The sequence below is a fragment of the Uranotaenia lowii genome, chromosome 2, assembly GCF_029784155.1.
Source record: "Uranotaenia lowii strain MFRU-FL chromosome 2, ASM2978415v1, whole genome shotgun sequence".
In the NCBI taxonomy this organism is placed as follows: domain Eukaryota; kingdom Metazoa; phylum Arthropoda; class Insecta; order Diptera; family Culicidae; genus Uranotaenia; species Uranotaenia lowii.
Genome location: NC_073692.1, coordinates 367,306,317 through 367,322,112, shown reverse-complemented (window position 1 = coordinate 367,322,112; position 15,796 = coordinate 367,306,317). Strand labels below are relative to the sequence as shown.

The 15,796-nt window shown below is 37.2% G+C and overlaps 1 protein-coding gene across 1 annotated transcript; it reads left to right on the top strand.

Moving 5' to 3' along the window:
- Positions 1-6,317: 6,317 nt before the first annotated feature.
- LOC129743131 (transmembrane protease serine 9-like) lies at positions 6,318-15,306 on the top strand. Its single transcript, XM_055735097.1, has 3 exons — positions 6,318-6,338; positions 13,570-14,799; positions 14,863-15,306. Exons 1-3 carry the CDS (start codon positions 6,318-6,320, stop codon positions 15,304-15,306), a joined length of 1,695 nt encoding a protein of 564 aa, XP_055591072.1.
- Positions 15,307-15,796: the final 490 nt, after the last annotated feature.

The following is a 15,796-nucleotide window of genomic DNA, read 5'->3' as shown; positions in this document are numbered from 1 at the left end:
TGAATTTCCCTGATTTTTAAAAATATGCCTGATTTTGCTTGATTTTTGCGAATGTGATGAAAAATGAGTAGTAAGGAACTGGATTAGGTACCATTGCTGAAGTTAAAAAGTGAAAATGTGTCTGAATCAAAGCAATCGAAAGATTCCTTTATATTCTTTTTTTAAAAAGGAAATTAAAAGGAATCTTTCGATTTGGTTCAGTAGGATTATTCAACCAAGTAGGCTCACAACCCATATTAGAGTAAAAATGTGGAGCGATAACCAAAAAAAAAGTCATCACTGAGCGAAATTTCCGTTACTTTAACCTAGCCTGATTTTGCCTGATTTTAATTTCACCAGTTCCCTGCTTTTTGAAAAAAAAAAAATGTTGGCAACCCTGGTGGTGATCGAGAAACAAGAGTGATCAATGGGCGATGGGCACGCTCGCAGTCCCGGTATACGATTTCTCGTGTGTTAAACAGAGAGAGAAATAGCCTTCACTCCAATTTCACTCCGATTAGCTGTCATTCTTATGGAAATCTGTGTAAGAGTAAAGAGCAGGCTTTATTCTTTTTAGCAGGCCCAATCCCAATAGTGGGAAAAATTATATGCGGGCTATACATGGTGTTACATGGCTTGTTGCAGCTACTGTCCTCGATTGCTGCAACAAACACCGCCGGCATCTAGAGGTACTCGAGATGTGCTACATTCAAAGCACTACGAATACCGTCAATATCCAGAGCGACACAGACGGAAGAGCGATCTCCTACGGCGGAGTTTGTGGAACACTCTCGGACAGTTCGCAAGCACTCATCGGCGTCGGTTTCTGGCTATGAAGAAGATTCCCAGACAATAATAACAGACTGTGACCCAGCAAGAAAAATATTCATTACCGTTCATTTTCCGCTTCGCAGCGAAATAAATTCGAAGCGGCCCGCCTCGAATTTATTTCACTGCGAAGCGAAAAGTGAACTTAAAAATCACTGGGGAGTCGAGTGGATAAAGTTTCGCTACGGAAGTCATTCAGAGTACGGATTGGGCGCCGCTGCCCAGGCCGGATTATATAGTATTGGGCACCTAGAAACCGACGATTGATGAACGCTATAGGAGCGCATTTGTTTCAAACTCTAGCACGAATGTTCGAGTAAGTGAACATTTTTTTCGTGCTTAGTGCTTCGTGCTTGAAAAATAATAAATATTAATTCGAAACGTTAAGTCTGTAAAGCTTCAATCGGCTAAGACGGTATATGTCTTTAATTTGCTATATGAAAACAAATAAAATATATTTACAGGCTAATTTTAGCTTGAAGATAAAGTACAAGTTCTTTGACCGAAAAAAAAACATAAATAATTTATTTTATAATTAGAATCCTGAGATAAAATTTGTGAAATTCAAATCTCCATTATTTAAAGATCGAAATCTTCAAAATAAATCTAAATTTTATTTTATAATTGTGGTTTCTGCTGGTTTGTGTTTCCAAACTGACTCTGATAAAACATTAAATTTTGATTTTGAATCTAAAATTAAAACTTTGAAACTGCGATCTTCTGCCATTTGAATTCTTAATTAAATTTTCACAATGATATGTTTATCTTGATTATACTGCCGTTGGAAGCATAATTGTCAGCATGTTACAAAAAGGCAAGGCGAGGAAAACGCGATCAAAGTTTCTCAGAAACATTTTGCTATTATCGCACAGTTTCGCAATTTTTGTTGACTTCAATGCCGTAGATCTCTGAAGTATACCCCTATCATATAAGCCTCGATCAATTTTTTCGAAAATGAACTTTTTTTTTCAATGAAAATCCTTGTGTGACATTTATGCCGAAAAATTCTATGAAAAGTCGAAAAATGGACGCATATTTGTCACACCACGAACATTTTCCCAGTAGTTGTTTGGTTTGGCATTTCGTGTGTGGATCTTGTACTTTATTCGTGAATTGATGCTTGAATTGAAGAAATCAGGTCTGAATCGGATTATTTGAAAGCTTACACTGTCTGGTGACAAAAATGAAGTCTTTTAGGGGTTCGATCAATAAAACGACACGGGGAAGCAATTTGCGGCAGCAGAATCACTTTACAGGAAATAATGGATTACCATTATGAAACTTTCTTAAGTTCAAATTCAGCAAAAGAATAAAAAGTTGTAATAGTTCATTCCAAAATGATAAATTTCGAATCTGGAAAATGCATCTAGTTGAGGTTTCAAATGTAAAACCAAGATTCGAATCAGGTTTCTTTTCCCAACGATGATCCAAACTGGATAATCAAATCCAATATCCAATATCAAAATAATTTAATAAAATTCATGAAGAAAAGCTCTTAAAACCTGTTTTTTATACCAAAACCCATCAATCAATATTAAATCATGTTTTAAGTTTCTAAAAAAATAACTCATGTAAATTTCGATGAAATTTACTCAAAAAATTAGACGCAAAATACGTAACTATAAAATAATTATCAAAGTCGGGCAACATTTGAGCAATCTGGCAAGGTAAGTCTTATCTTATTCAAAGTCGATATACGGGACTCAATTTCTATCAACAAGTGGTAATTTTGTTTTTAAACTGTAGTAGAATTGTGGACCTGGAATAAGATTTCGAGGTTTTGGCTTTAATTCTGAGTCGTGGTTATTTCACTCGAATAATTTTAGTGGTTAAAATATTTGGTTAAGAATTTAAAATGTTGAGTTTAGAGAAGGACATTTCGCTCGGCTTTTTGAAACCTCATTGGAGGGAGGGGGGGGGGGGGGGGGGGGGGTTAACCCTCTTTTGAAGCTTTCATAGAATCTTTTGAAAAAGTTTAAAACCATAAATGCAGTGCTTCATTAAGCCTTGAAACTAGGCCTTCGGCTAGCTCAGGACTCCAGCCAATCTCAGGGTCGGCTCGTCGTAGCTAGGAAACACTTACTCACCTGTTCGATGTCGCTTCCTCCCACCCAGTTATAACCCGTATTTAAGGCTTTTCGGTGCACGCAATAAAGTACCAAAATCTTTAAGGGGCAATTAAAATTATTTGTATTGAACAAAATCAAGAAAACTTAGAAAAAACAAATCTAATTTATTATTAAAAAAACCCTTTTTTGACTCACTGCTTATCTCTGCTGCTGCTGGACACTTCGTTGCCCCGGGGATCGCTGCCGTGGTACCACGTGGGATCGCTGTCCGTGAACTTGGCCCAGTTCACCAACGATCGGTGATGTCGTTTGGCCCTCTGCCTGCCTCCGGCGTTATGGCGGAAGTTGCCTTGACCTCGTCTTGTTGTCCGGTAACTGTTGGAGCTACCCAAGAACCGCAGTTCTCGATATTTTCCGAGCCGTAGGTTGTCGTACGGCCGGGAATGTCCTGCCGTATGTTGACGGACGGCGTGTACTGAGCCGTATGGTTACGGACGGCTGTCCAATCTTCTTGGAGTCGCGGCCACTTAAATCTGTTTGCACAGTGCCTTTCACTCAACAAACTGAGCACTTAAACCAAGGTCCCAAAACGGAAACGACACTTGGTTAACAGAAACGGATGTTGGCGGGATAAAAGGCGCGCACAACGATTGGACGACACTTCGGACGCGCACTCCAAAGTATCAAAGAGCCCGGCCAATGGGTGCTTAGGCCTTATATAAACTCCGCCTGAATTGGAGATCGGCAAAGCAGATGCATCTGATTGGGCCACGTCATCTGAGGCGATGTAGCCATCTCGCTCTTTTGTTGTGACATGTGTCAGGAAGTTTGATGTTCTAGCAGTTGAGTCATCCTGAACTGCTACACGGAAAAAAATCTGCTATTCTCCTAACTTTTATTTAAATGCCCAAACTTATTTCATTTAAACTTAATTTATATAATTCAAAACTTTAATGCGTGAATATGTACATTTACCTACATTTTATTTGATTCGGGACAAAACTGACACCGAAAGGCATAAAATGCAGGTTGTAACCGAGTAGGAGGTTACAGCCTTATATGGAATTTTTAAAACTCGTTCACATACAGTATCATATTAAGTATAATAGGAGCTTGAAGCATTTTGTAGAGCTATTATAAAACAGCAATAAAACAAACTGCAATCAATGAAGACGAAATACTGAACCGTATTTGTAAACCAAAATCATCCTAAACTTTTTTAGATCATAGATTATATATATTTGAGGTAAAAAACTGCTTCACAAAGTTCAAACTCCATCATTTATTTCCTTCCTCTAAATCTTCTCCTATTACTAACACTTACAACATTGCGATTCACAAACCGATTACTCAACTTCAGCGAGGTCACCGAACTCGTTTCGTTATACCGACATCTGGCCACCTTCAACCACGGCCGATTGACCCGTACGACACAGCTGCCATCCGGGAGGCAACTCTTGAGCTCATTCAACAACTCATCGTTCAAGCCGGGCTCGCACTTCTGGGTTCCCAGCACAACCGATTCAATCCAATCGAAATGCATCGAAACTTTGGTCGCCTGGAAGGTTCCATTTTCACCACCACAATCCAAGCCCTCCGAGTTCACACCGTAGATGAACGGGATGAATCCTTCCGTTGGAACCGTGACGTAGTTTGAGGTGTGGCCACCGATTTCGTACTGTAATGGAGAGTTATTTTAAATTTAATATTTTTTAAATGCAACAAAACATACTCGACAAGATCCGGGAACGATTTCTTCACCGTTGCTGGAACAAATTTGATCCTCTCTGCAAAATGTTGGGTCCGTTACATTGGTGTTGATGATCAGCCTCGTGTAAGCGCTTTCGCTCGGGTCAACGGCAGCCACGAATACTTCAGCGGTGTCCAGCGTTGGTTCCATCCAAAGACATGCTGGCAATATTTGCCGGCTCATCTGATTCGGATTAAAGTACTTGTCTACTTGAATAACTGCGATGTCGTTATCTCGAGTATCCGCCGAATATTTAGGATGTACGTTGATTTTCTGAATGTTGAGAATTACTCCATGAATGTCGGCACGATTCGGTACAACCGACCCTCTAACACATTGAGCAGCCGTGAGGAGGTGTCGATAGTCTATGAGGGTCGCACCGCATCCTGTGTATCGATTCCCATCCATTAATCCAACCCGACAGCTGGGTGAAGATTTCTGCAGCTGAACAGGGCTTGTGGTGTCTGGGAAAAACGCTCGACAAGTGGGATTTCTAGCGCAGGTCAGTTGATTGAAGCTAGCTCCCGTCGTAGTCTGGATCCAGCTAATGAAAGAAGCCACCCGAGTGTAGACTCCAATAGATCCAGTAGTGCAACCCGTTCCAACGGAGGAAATTCCCACCACAAATGGAATGAGTTTATCTTTGTCGGCCGACTGAGTGATAAACGGCCCTCCGGAATCACCGAAACAACCATCGGATGTTGAAGCACCGGCGCAGAATTGAGTGTTCAGAATACCTTGAGGAAGTTTCCTGTTTGGAAGCACTGCATTGGAACAGGCTGTGTTATCTATTGTTGGGATAGTGGTTTTCAAGAGCGAGGGACTAAGTGGGCCGGCAAAACTGGTCGATCCAAATCCCATTAGGGTCAACCGGGCAAAGTTATTTGCCGTAGTCCAGAGGCATGCCGTACAAACGAAAGCCGTAGGTTTTGCGCTTTGAGCCAATTGGACCAGCGCTATATCGTTATAAGATCTCGCAGCTCGGTAATCGGGATGTTTAATGAAGTTACGAATCGGTATCTGTTGGGCGTTTTGGTCATTCGTAGCCGTTAGAAAGCTTATGTCTCCCAACCTGACGGTGTCAGGGGCGATGTTTAAGCCATCCGTACTGCAGTGGGCAGCCGTCAGGACGTAGCTCAGTGTTATCAGCGTTCCACCACATTGGTAAACGATGGTTTTGTTAGGGCTGGTCCATCCAATGGCGGCCTGTTATGAAAGCAAAAACGTTAGAAACTAAATTACACAATTGGATGGCATTTTGAAACCGAAATAAAGGATGCAGTTATGTACATATCTTCAAGAAATAGGTGCCGTAACCGATAGCAATTATGGATTACCACTTCCACTATTTTCCAACTCCCAGGCAACGGTAGAATCGAAGACGACAATATCCTTCCAAGCCAAACTGATCAAAACGTAAGGTAGAACCCTCTTACCAATACCGACGGTCCCCATTGGGTGAGTGAAGAATTAGCGCTGCAAAAATTCTTGAGAAATAGCGAATAAAGGTTTGGCCAAGCCGGAACAAATCCAGCCGGAAGCAGACATCGAGGTGCTCCGGGCAATAATCTCACGCTTGTTGAGCTGTGCAACCAGGAAGGCAGCCCTCCAGCTCCTTCCATATTATGGGATACCTCAGAAAACCGAGCTGTGATACGAATGTTTCTTTGTTTTGGATGTTATCTTTGTAAATGAAGGTAGGAAACGGGCCTGTGAGTAGACATTATGCTAAACTAGTTTAGGTTTTTAATATGTCGTAAGGGTAAATTGTGATTGCATCTACGAAGTTTATGGGTTTTGAGTGATTGTGTTTTGGGTAAGAGTTAGCTGTGTAGCATACACACTGAAAGTCAGCGACGCTCAAGCTGTTTAAAAAAAGCTGAATCGAGCTTGGTTTCCCATTTCCTTTGAAACAGAGATAACTACATTACACGCTGAGAACCGGTTCCTATTCTAAGAGGTACCGTCAACTGGGGCAACATGCAACAATTTTCAACTTCAACGGCTTCTAAAAAACTTATGTTCACAGTTAATCCTACCCCTTATGCATCAAAAGTTTTAAGGATGATGGGACATCAAATTAGTGTAGTTAGAAAAAAATATTGGTTTCTTTAGTTATTTTTAATTTTCTAAAAACATGCGATTTTCACCCTCCTTAGAAAACGCGGTAACTTGCAACAAACTTTGTTTTTAATGAAAAATCTTATGAACACGTATGAAAATTTATAGTTTTTAATATATTTGCGATGCCTTAAAGACCGTTACGCATGAAAACGCCAATTGCAGTAATTTTTTGGTCTGTAGAAGCTAATTCCTGAAAATAAGGGTGCTGCATACATTTAGGGGTTAAATAATACTACGAAAAATTCTACAAGCTGAAATCACAAAAATAAATGTTTGGGTGGTTGAAATTTCAATGTTTACAAACGCGTGATGCAAAACATTCATATTCCAGCATATGGAAACGAGATTTACAAGATGTTTGATTTGATTGCATTTGATTTGCATTTTATTGCATTTTACCCCTGACACCTAACTGAATTATTAAAATATTTATTTTAAAAAATTGGATGATTGTTCGAAAACTATTTTTACACCAACAGTGTTGGTAGAGCATGAGGAAACCAGTAAAAAGTTTGTAGGTAATATTATCAAGCCAATCCGTCATACTGGGTAAAGTTTTTTTCGGAATGTTTGGAGTAGTTTAACACTTAAAGGCCCAGGGTTGAAAAAGTTGGTTTGAAAATAAATCAAGCAGCTATACCTGCATCTATTCAGCGTTGTTAACAAACTTTGAATGTTTTGAAAAATCCAGTTTAAGTTGTTTTAGTTTTAGTTGGTACAGTTTTTTTTTAATCCGAAAAAATAGAGATATAGGATATAAGTTATATTCAAATTTCCAAAGATTTTTCCGGTATTTTCGGTTTGCTAGCAACCCTGATACAACTTTCAGATATTTTTTTTTATAATCACTACTAAAATTTTGTGTACAAGTTTATGAATTTATGATTTTCAACCATCTCTTAGAGGTCAGGATTGACCATCAGAAATCAAATTACGAGAGTAACGATTCAGGTTATAATATAGTTCAAACCAGATTGACAGCTGGAATTTTGATGATAAACTAATATAAACAGAGTTTTAAAAATTTGAATTTCTGAAATTAAATTGAATAATCAAAAATAGAATCAACCTTGAAAATTGGACTATTGAATTGATATTTTTACCATCAGTTTAAAATATTTTAAATAAATTACTACGCAAGATGACAAAATTAAAATTTTTCGGAAAAGCAAAGAATTTTAGAGCGGATTTTGACATATTTGAATTTCCATATGCATTTTTCTCTCAGCTCTGGTTTTTGAGATTCAAGGGTAAATTTTCGAAAAAAGGCAAAATCCGTTTAAAAAAATGTGCACATTCTGTCAAACTGTAGAATATCATAAATATATCAAAAATGAAGGATTTTAATCCATGATCTATAAAGAGATCTAGTCATTTCAAAGTTTTGAGAAAAGTTTTAAAATTGATTCAAATCTTTAATTTGAAAATATCCAAAACTTTCATTTGCAATTTCGTAAATAGTAGCTTTTTTTTATGGCTGTTTATAAAAATAGAAATTTATTCTTTTTCAAAGCTTTTGTTTTTGTTTGTTTATTTGTCTGGGATTTCAAAACTATCTCGTTATTCATCCCTAGTCTTTTTCAAAGCATATTTATCCAAATTCTTTACTCTTGATTGAATAGCTAATAATAAATAGATTCAAATCAATCTTGCATCGATAAGCATTGAAATAAAAATGTGTTAACTTTAATCGACTGATAAAGAAGCTCCTGAAAATGAATAATTGACAGATTTTTTTTTAATATCTTCTGCTTAATAAGGTCGGAACCAATTTGAAATCCATCATCTTTAGTCACTCTAAGATTAAACATCACGATGGAGGAAGAAGTGGATGACCATAAAAAAATCCAACTTTTCATAAAATTGGAACAAATAGGACGAAAGCTTGCACACAACAAACTTGCATACAAGCTACATTACACAAAATAAAAGAGTCGAGAAATTTTTTTTCAAAAATTTGGAAAAATCTCGACTACAAAAGGTGATATAATTCCCATCTTTTACAGTTTGACTTTTGAGCTTCAAAAATTTTCAATTGTCGAAAAATTTATAAAACTTTTCAGTTAAATACCTCAAACTTTAATTATTTTCCCCTCCAGGATTTTCGGGAAAATCGAAGGGGGTGGGTGACATAAGTTAGGGGTCGTTCACTAATAATAACGTAAGCACCCCCTTCTGCGGGAGTTTCATATTCGCTTACGATCTCTTACTAGGGGGGTGTTTCAAACATCTTACCTAAAAAATGTTACATTAATAATTCGTCACAGCCATACGAAACCATATTACTAAGGTTTTATTTTTTTCTTCTCACAACCTAAGGAGTGTATCCGAAAAAATGCAACACTTTGTTTTTTGAATAACTTTTGAAAGTAAATATGGATGGAATTTGATGGAATTTTCAGCTAAGTTACCTGGTAATGTCATGTTTACATATGCAAATTTTTGAGTTGTTTTTAAGATAGCGTCCGATTTCTCGACTTTAACTTTGGGCAACACGTCCGCCATCTATAATGCATACTATGAACCAACTTTTAAAAAAAATCCAGGCAATTTTTGATTACGTTTGCTGTTTCCTAAACCTTCAAAACAACTAAAAATTTTGAATTTGGTCTAAGTAATGACCTTCGGCACTAAAACAACATATCTGACTTTTTATCACTCCACCACCGTTTTTGCGCAATGGCACGATTGCAGATCCAATTTAAACAGAATATAAACTTTGTGGGAGCTATTGAAGAGCTTTGCAGAAAAAACGGTCGCATTTGGTGGCAGTCTTCTTCGTATTTTTAGACATTCAGGATGTCAATCGTTATGAAAGAATGAGTAATTTGCAGTTTCCGCAGATCGTTAGCCTCCTCAAGTACTAGACTTTATATTTTACAATTCGCTATCCTTGTTTATCTCCGGTAAATACATGCGAGACTTATCAACGGAAAGTTTCTGGATGGAAACCTGCTAGGTGACGGCTAAAGAGTCCGGTTTGCTGTCCATTACGTAAGTTTACAAATTATCTTTCCACAAGCAGTCCAAATATTTTTTCGCACGATTTTACCACCGTATTTTGTTTATTTTACCGATGGGCAGCTTTTCTACCTTGTAAATGAAGTCAAGCCTGTTCATTAGTCAGCTAGACGAACTAGTCAGAAAAAAATGAATTTTTTAATCACAACCTCATTCATATTTTCGGATTGAGCTTGAAAATTTAATCAACAATCTTCACTTTAATTCAAATTTTAGCTCATTATTGGGTCCTTTAGAATTTCTTAAACGATTTACCATGTGAACTTTGGTCGAATAGTTGATTTCAAGCTGTTTTTTAGTCTCCCACTGGGACTTTCTTGGATTTTTCTCGATCCTACCCAAAAAAATTGTCAATGAACTTCTGTATTGGACGCTATATCAAAAACCACTTGACAGATTGTCACCTTTTTTGTGCACGTACACATTACAGTACTAGGTAGTTTCACTGAAAATTTCATTAATTTCCATCCATTCATTTAAAGGTTATTCACGAAACAAAGTGTTGCATTTTTTTCGAATATACTCGTAATTTTTTGGTTATTTTTTATGTAATGTTATTTATCTTTTAATGTCTTTGCGTTAATGATAAAAAATGCTGGTTCTATAAAATTTATAGAGAAACAATTCAAACCAACATGCCACCAAAAACACGAAATCACTTTATTAAAAAAGATCATCGCTTTTCGCTATTCATCGTAACAATCTTTCCAATTCAGAAATTTATAGAAACAAAAAGAAAAAGTGGTGCGTTGTGACACCACGATTTGAATCCATCATATTTCAAAAATGACTTCATCAAAAAAAAAATCTTTTAAAATTAATAAGAGGCGCTTTAGATAATGAGTTTCTAGATAGTTTTTTCAGTGTTAAACACTAGCAACTCTGAATTAGAACTTTATCTTTAGCCGTTCAAATGAATCTGAGCTTCTAGGTAAGTTGACAACGAAATTGGCGTTAAACATTTTTCCACCAATTATATTATATAATGATTTTTTTTTTAGATTTTCATGATTTTCAGATGAAAAATATATAATTTTTTATGTTTTCTCGATCTAAGTAGATCTTTCATTTTTTTCGTAATCGGAATTTAGGTTTTATATTGATTATTCGATTGTGGAAATTTATTGAAGATTATTGCTACCTCAAACCTGCTATGTTTTAAATAATGTTTTTTTTTTAATCGTTTATGACTTTTCATCTGTTGTTTTGTATAAATTGTGTTTTTCAAATGCAGTTATTAAGTTGTACTTAAAAAGTGCTTTGCTTTGAAGCATAAGACTGAGTCGATTTGGGCCTATTATTGAATTTCTCAAACCCTGGGGTTTAAAAAGCTGCGTTTTGGTTACAAATTCAGACGTGATTTTTTGCCGAATTTTTAAGTAACTTTTACATGAGTAAATTTTAACATTGAGGTTTGTATGGGAGAATCGAACATTTTGTACTGAGAAGCCTGCTAATGGTTTTGGTGCCAATTTGAAAATTCTTTAAATTTAAATTCTTTTCGTCTGAACAACTTTGTTTAAGACTGTAACTTTCTTACTAGGCAAAAAAGTTATTAGCTATTGGATGAGGGTATGTCTATTGGCATTGAAAAACAATAATTTATAACAACAATTTATTCAGCAAAAAATTCATGGATGAATATTAAACCAAAACGAAGCTTTTTAGACCCCAAAGATTGAGAAATTTCAAAATAACCTCAAAACGTCTCAGTCTATTGAAACATGGATGTCACATTTTTAATATTTTCAAGCTATTTAAAAAAAAAACTTGACAGTTTCTCAAAGAATAAAAAAACGTAAAATCTTACTATTTAGAGAGAAGGGGGTTATTGAAAGATCTTGCTTTGTCTTACAAGGGGGAGGGAGGCGGTGGCAGGTTAAAATTTCCAAAATCATGCTTACGTGAAACCTGGAATTTAAAAATGATGATCACTCATTGATCATCATTTTTAAATTCCAGGTTTAACAAATTGAAATCTATCTTTCAATCGATATTTTCTCAAATCAAATTATAAGATTTCGTTGTTTTGTAAATTTATCAAGATATTTGGAATAATGTATCTTGACAAAATGACTTTAAATAGTTTACTTATATTTTGAATTTTCGGAATCACAAAAAACCATTTGATTTTTTTTGCAAAACATTTAAAAGGAAAAATGGGGAATGAGCACTATATTAGTCTATAACACCTCTCCTCCTCCTTCATTCTCCAGTTAACGTTCTTTGAATCGACTATTTATTTTTCTTCAGTTAAAAAGAATTTTTAATTTATGAAAATAATTTTAAAAAATTTGAACAAATTGGACGAAAGTTTGCATGCAACAAAATAGCATTCAATGTATTCAATGTATTGTAAGTTCGAAAACTTGAAAATATCTCGAATGCAAAAGATAATTGAATGCTCACCTTGAATGTCCCTGCAATTTGATTTTTGCTCATCAACTGTTTGAATTTTCGAATAATATATCTGTTTTTTTTTTAATTAAAACCTTTAACTTTATTTATTTATTGTTATTTTTTCCGATCTAACTTAACTGTATAATCACCTGGTTTCAATTTTTCAAGTATATGTTTATGCATGTTTTGTTATTGAATGGATGAAAACAGAACCACTACATAAAAATTGTCACATAATCCGAATGATCACAATATTCAGAATGATATTTGTCAGGCTGAACACTTACGAAAAAGTTGAACTCTCTGGCTGCCACCGGAACGCCGTTGTATATTGCGGTGAAGTCTTCGTTTTCGGAACCGCCATAAAACCGTTGCTGACAATCTGTTAAAAAATTGTTTTACCACTTTGATCGGCATCAATTACATTTTTTATACAAAATACCCTTCAGTGTGTTCCTCTGACTGTAATCCGCTGGAGGATCATCTATGAATAGATCTTGACTGCCTACCGTACAAAAAAAATTCAATTGAACATGCTTCCTCTAAAGTATATGCTTCCACTTTCGTTTACCTACTGTTGTTGTCAAAAATATTGCAATAATAAATTCTAAAAATCTTCGGCGTGGTTCCATGGTCCTGAAAACTACAATCCTCTTATGTTGATGAAGACAATCTGACTTGAATGTTAAGTCTCGATTTTGAGAGGTCTGACCGTTATGACTAAAAGAGCTAATTGTATCCGGTAAAACTCACGTTCAGTTTGGCTTTATTCATAATGTTTGCCTGTTTTGAACAAGCTATCGTTCTGGCGTTATGTAATCGTAACCGTAGTCGGCGCTTAATGATGGGAATGTTTCAGTTGTTCAGTTCAATTCCAGGTATAGTTTTAACAATTTTGCCCTGAATAGATGAATATTCGCCATGAGACTGAAATTTATTAAAGTTGTCTCATTTCTTGGATTTTACATAAAAATTGGTAGGTGGAATTTTCAAAAAAGCAGTTCAACAAAATTTTATAACTTGCTCAAAAACTTTTCAAATTGTAGCATCTAGTCAAAACCAAGTGTTTGTTGACGACCCGCCGGCAGATTATTTCGAAAGAGAAACTATCAGAGGTATTTTTGTTGGATTATGTTTTATCTTGAGAAAATGTTCCACATAATCAACCTGAGCTTCCACAGATTGTAAGCAACGATTCCACTCAAACGAGGAATATCACGATTTTACTGGTATTTTCAATGGTTCTCCAGTGCGTCTCGGAGAGTTTAACTTTTTTGTAAGTATGATATTCCTTTGAGCGATACCTATAGGTTATTTTGGTGAAAATCTTGGCCACACATAGTAAAAAAAAAATTAAACGGTGTTAGCTGTTTGAACCAATTTTATTTAATTTTACAGGCCGCCATCGGTTGGACTCGTCCGAACAACGTCATCGCGTACCAGTGCGGTGGAACGTTAATTACCCTCAACTACGTAATGACGGCAGCCCATTGCACTTCCGATTCCACAAATGCCGCTCCTGATACCGTAAGACTTGGCGATATCGACCTGGTGGGAATGGCCAACGATCGTAATGCTCAGCAGATCAAGATAAGAAACATCGCTAGGCACCCGGATTTCATGATTACGATGGCGTACAACGACATAGCGCTATTGCAGTTGGCTCAAAGTGCTCAACCTACGCAGTTTGTTTGTACTGCCTGCCTGTGGCCAACGGCTAATACGTTCTCTCAATTGACCTTACTAGGGTTCGGTTCGACTGTCCCAATCGGACCCATTAGTCCGATCCTGCTAAAAGGTACAATTCCAACGGTCGACTCAACGACCTGTGCGAATGCTTTGCTTCCTGCTCGAAAACTACCGCAAGGTATTCTCAACACCCAGATCTGTGCCGGAGGTTCAACGATCGATGGGTGTCCCGGTGATTCAGGAGGTCCATTCCTGACACAATCTGCCGACAACGATAAGTTGATACCGTTCGTAGTTGGGATTGCTTCGGTCGGAACCAGTTGCGGATCGAGATCTATAGGCGTCTACACCAGGATAGCATCTTTCGTAGGTTGGATTCAATCCGTAACGGGGGCAGATTTCAATCAGCTTAGATGTGCTCGAAATCCCACCTGTCGGGCATTCTTTCCGGACTTTCAAAGCCCAGCGCGGGTTCAATCGACCTCGCCGGTCTGCCGAGCTGCGCTCGTGAACAACTTCCAATACACTGGTTGCGGTGCGACCCTCATCGATTACCGACATCTTTTGACCGCTGCTCAGTGCGTTTGGGGTCCAAAGAAACCCAATCGAGTCTATCTTCACGGACATGTTCTCAATATTGAGAAAATTTTTGTTCATCCTAGATTCTCAAAACGGACTCTAGATCATGATTTGGCCCTCATTCAGGTGGATAAATTTTTAAACCTTAACCCATACGATGGTCGTCGTATTCGACCTGCTTGTTTATGGACGAATTCGTCCCTAGATAGCGAAGACGTATTCGTAGCTGCCGTTGACCCGAGCGATGAATCGTACCAAACGATGATAATCTACAGCAATCTTACCGATGGTGGTAGCTCCTGTAAAGCGAATCAAATCTGTTCCCACAATGAAGTCCACATTGTTCCTGGGACTTGTAGGGTAGGCCTCTTCCGCTGAATGTCGTCAAGTAGACAGATTTTATTAATCTTTTCCTGTTTACAGTACGAGGTTGGTGGACACACCTCGAATTACGCCTTCGTTCCGACGCAGGACTTCGTTCCCTACATTTACGGCGTCAATTCGGTAGGCTCGGATTGTGGAGGAGATACTGGAAATTTCCTCGCTACAAAAGTGGCTAACGATTTCGATTGGATTGAATCGGTGGTGTTGGGTAAGCTGAGCAGCTCTAGACCTGGTGTGAGAAACGAAGGTTTACAAATGCTGAAAAACTGTCTACCGGAAGCAGGATGTGTTACGAGGGTCAATCGACCTAGGTTAATGATATCCAAGTGCTGGTTCAATCAGTCGAGTTCGGTTACCGAAGTGAGAACTAAAAGTCCTTCCAGAGATACGAATGTGTTGCGAATAGTTAACAGGAAATGTCCAGGAGGAAATAGGAGGCAGAAAGTGTCCCGCTTACCGAAACAGAGTTGTTATGGTCGATGAAACTTTGATTTTTGAGAGTAGGATTTCATTTTATTTCGCACTTAAAAAAGTAATTCGTGACTTTTTGTAATAAATAAATAAAAATTAAATACGTATAAAACTTGGAAGTTCAATCATTCAACATAGAACTAAAAAAACTTTTCTTCTAACGTATATATTCGTATATTTTGGCAAATTCCAAATCGAAACAGCTCTTAACTTAGAAATATTTTATTTCACCTGTATGTTACAGAATATTCAATCATTGCACAGTGATAAAGGACTGAACTTTATCGTGATAAAATTAATTACGAAGATGAGCGCCAATGTGGTCTAGCGGATAGGCTGGCGCGAGTCTGGTTTTGGTGTGCTAGGCGTACTGGGTTCAATTCCCGGTATCGTCAAGAAAACTTTTGGGTTTGAATCCCATAAGTGGCCGACAGGTAAGATGTGTTTTCTCTTATAATAACAATCAGCAATCAGTTGCCAGCTGGTCAGGTATATACACGAA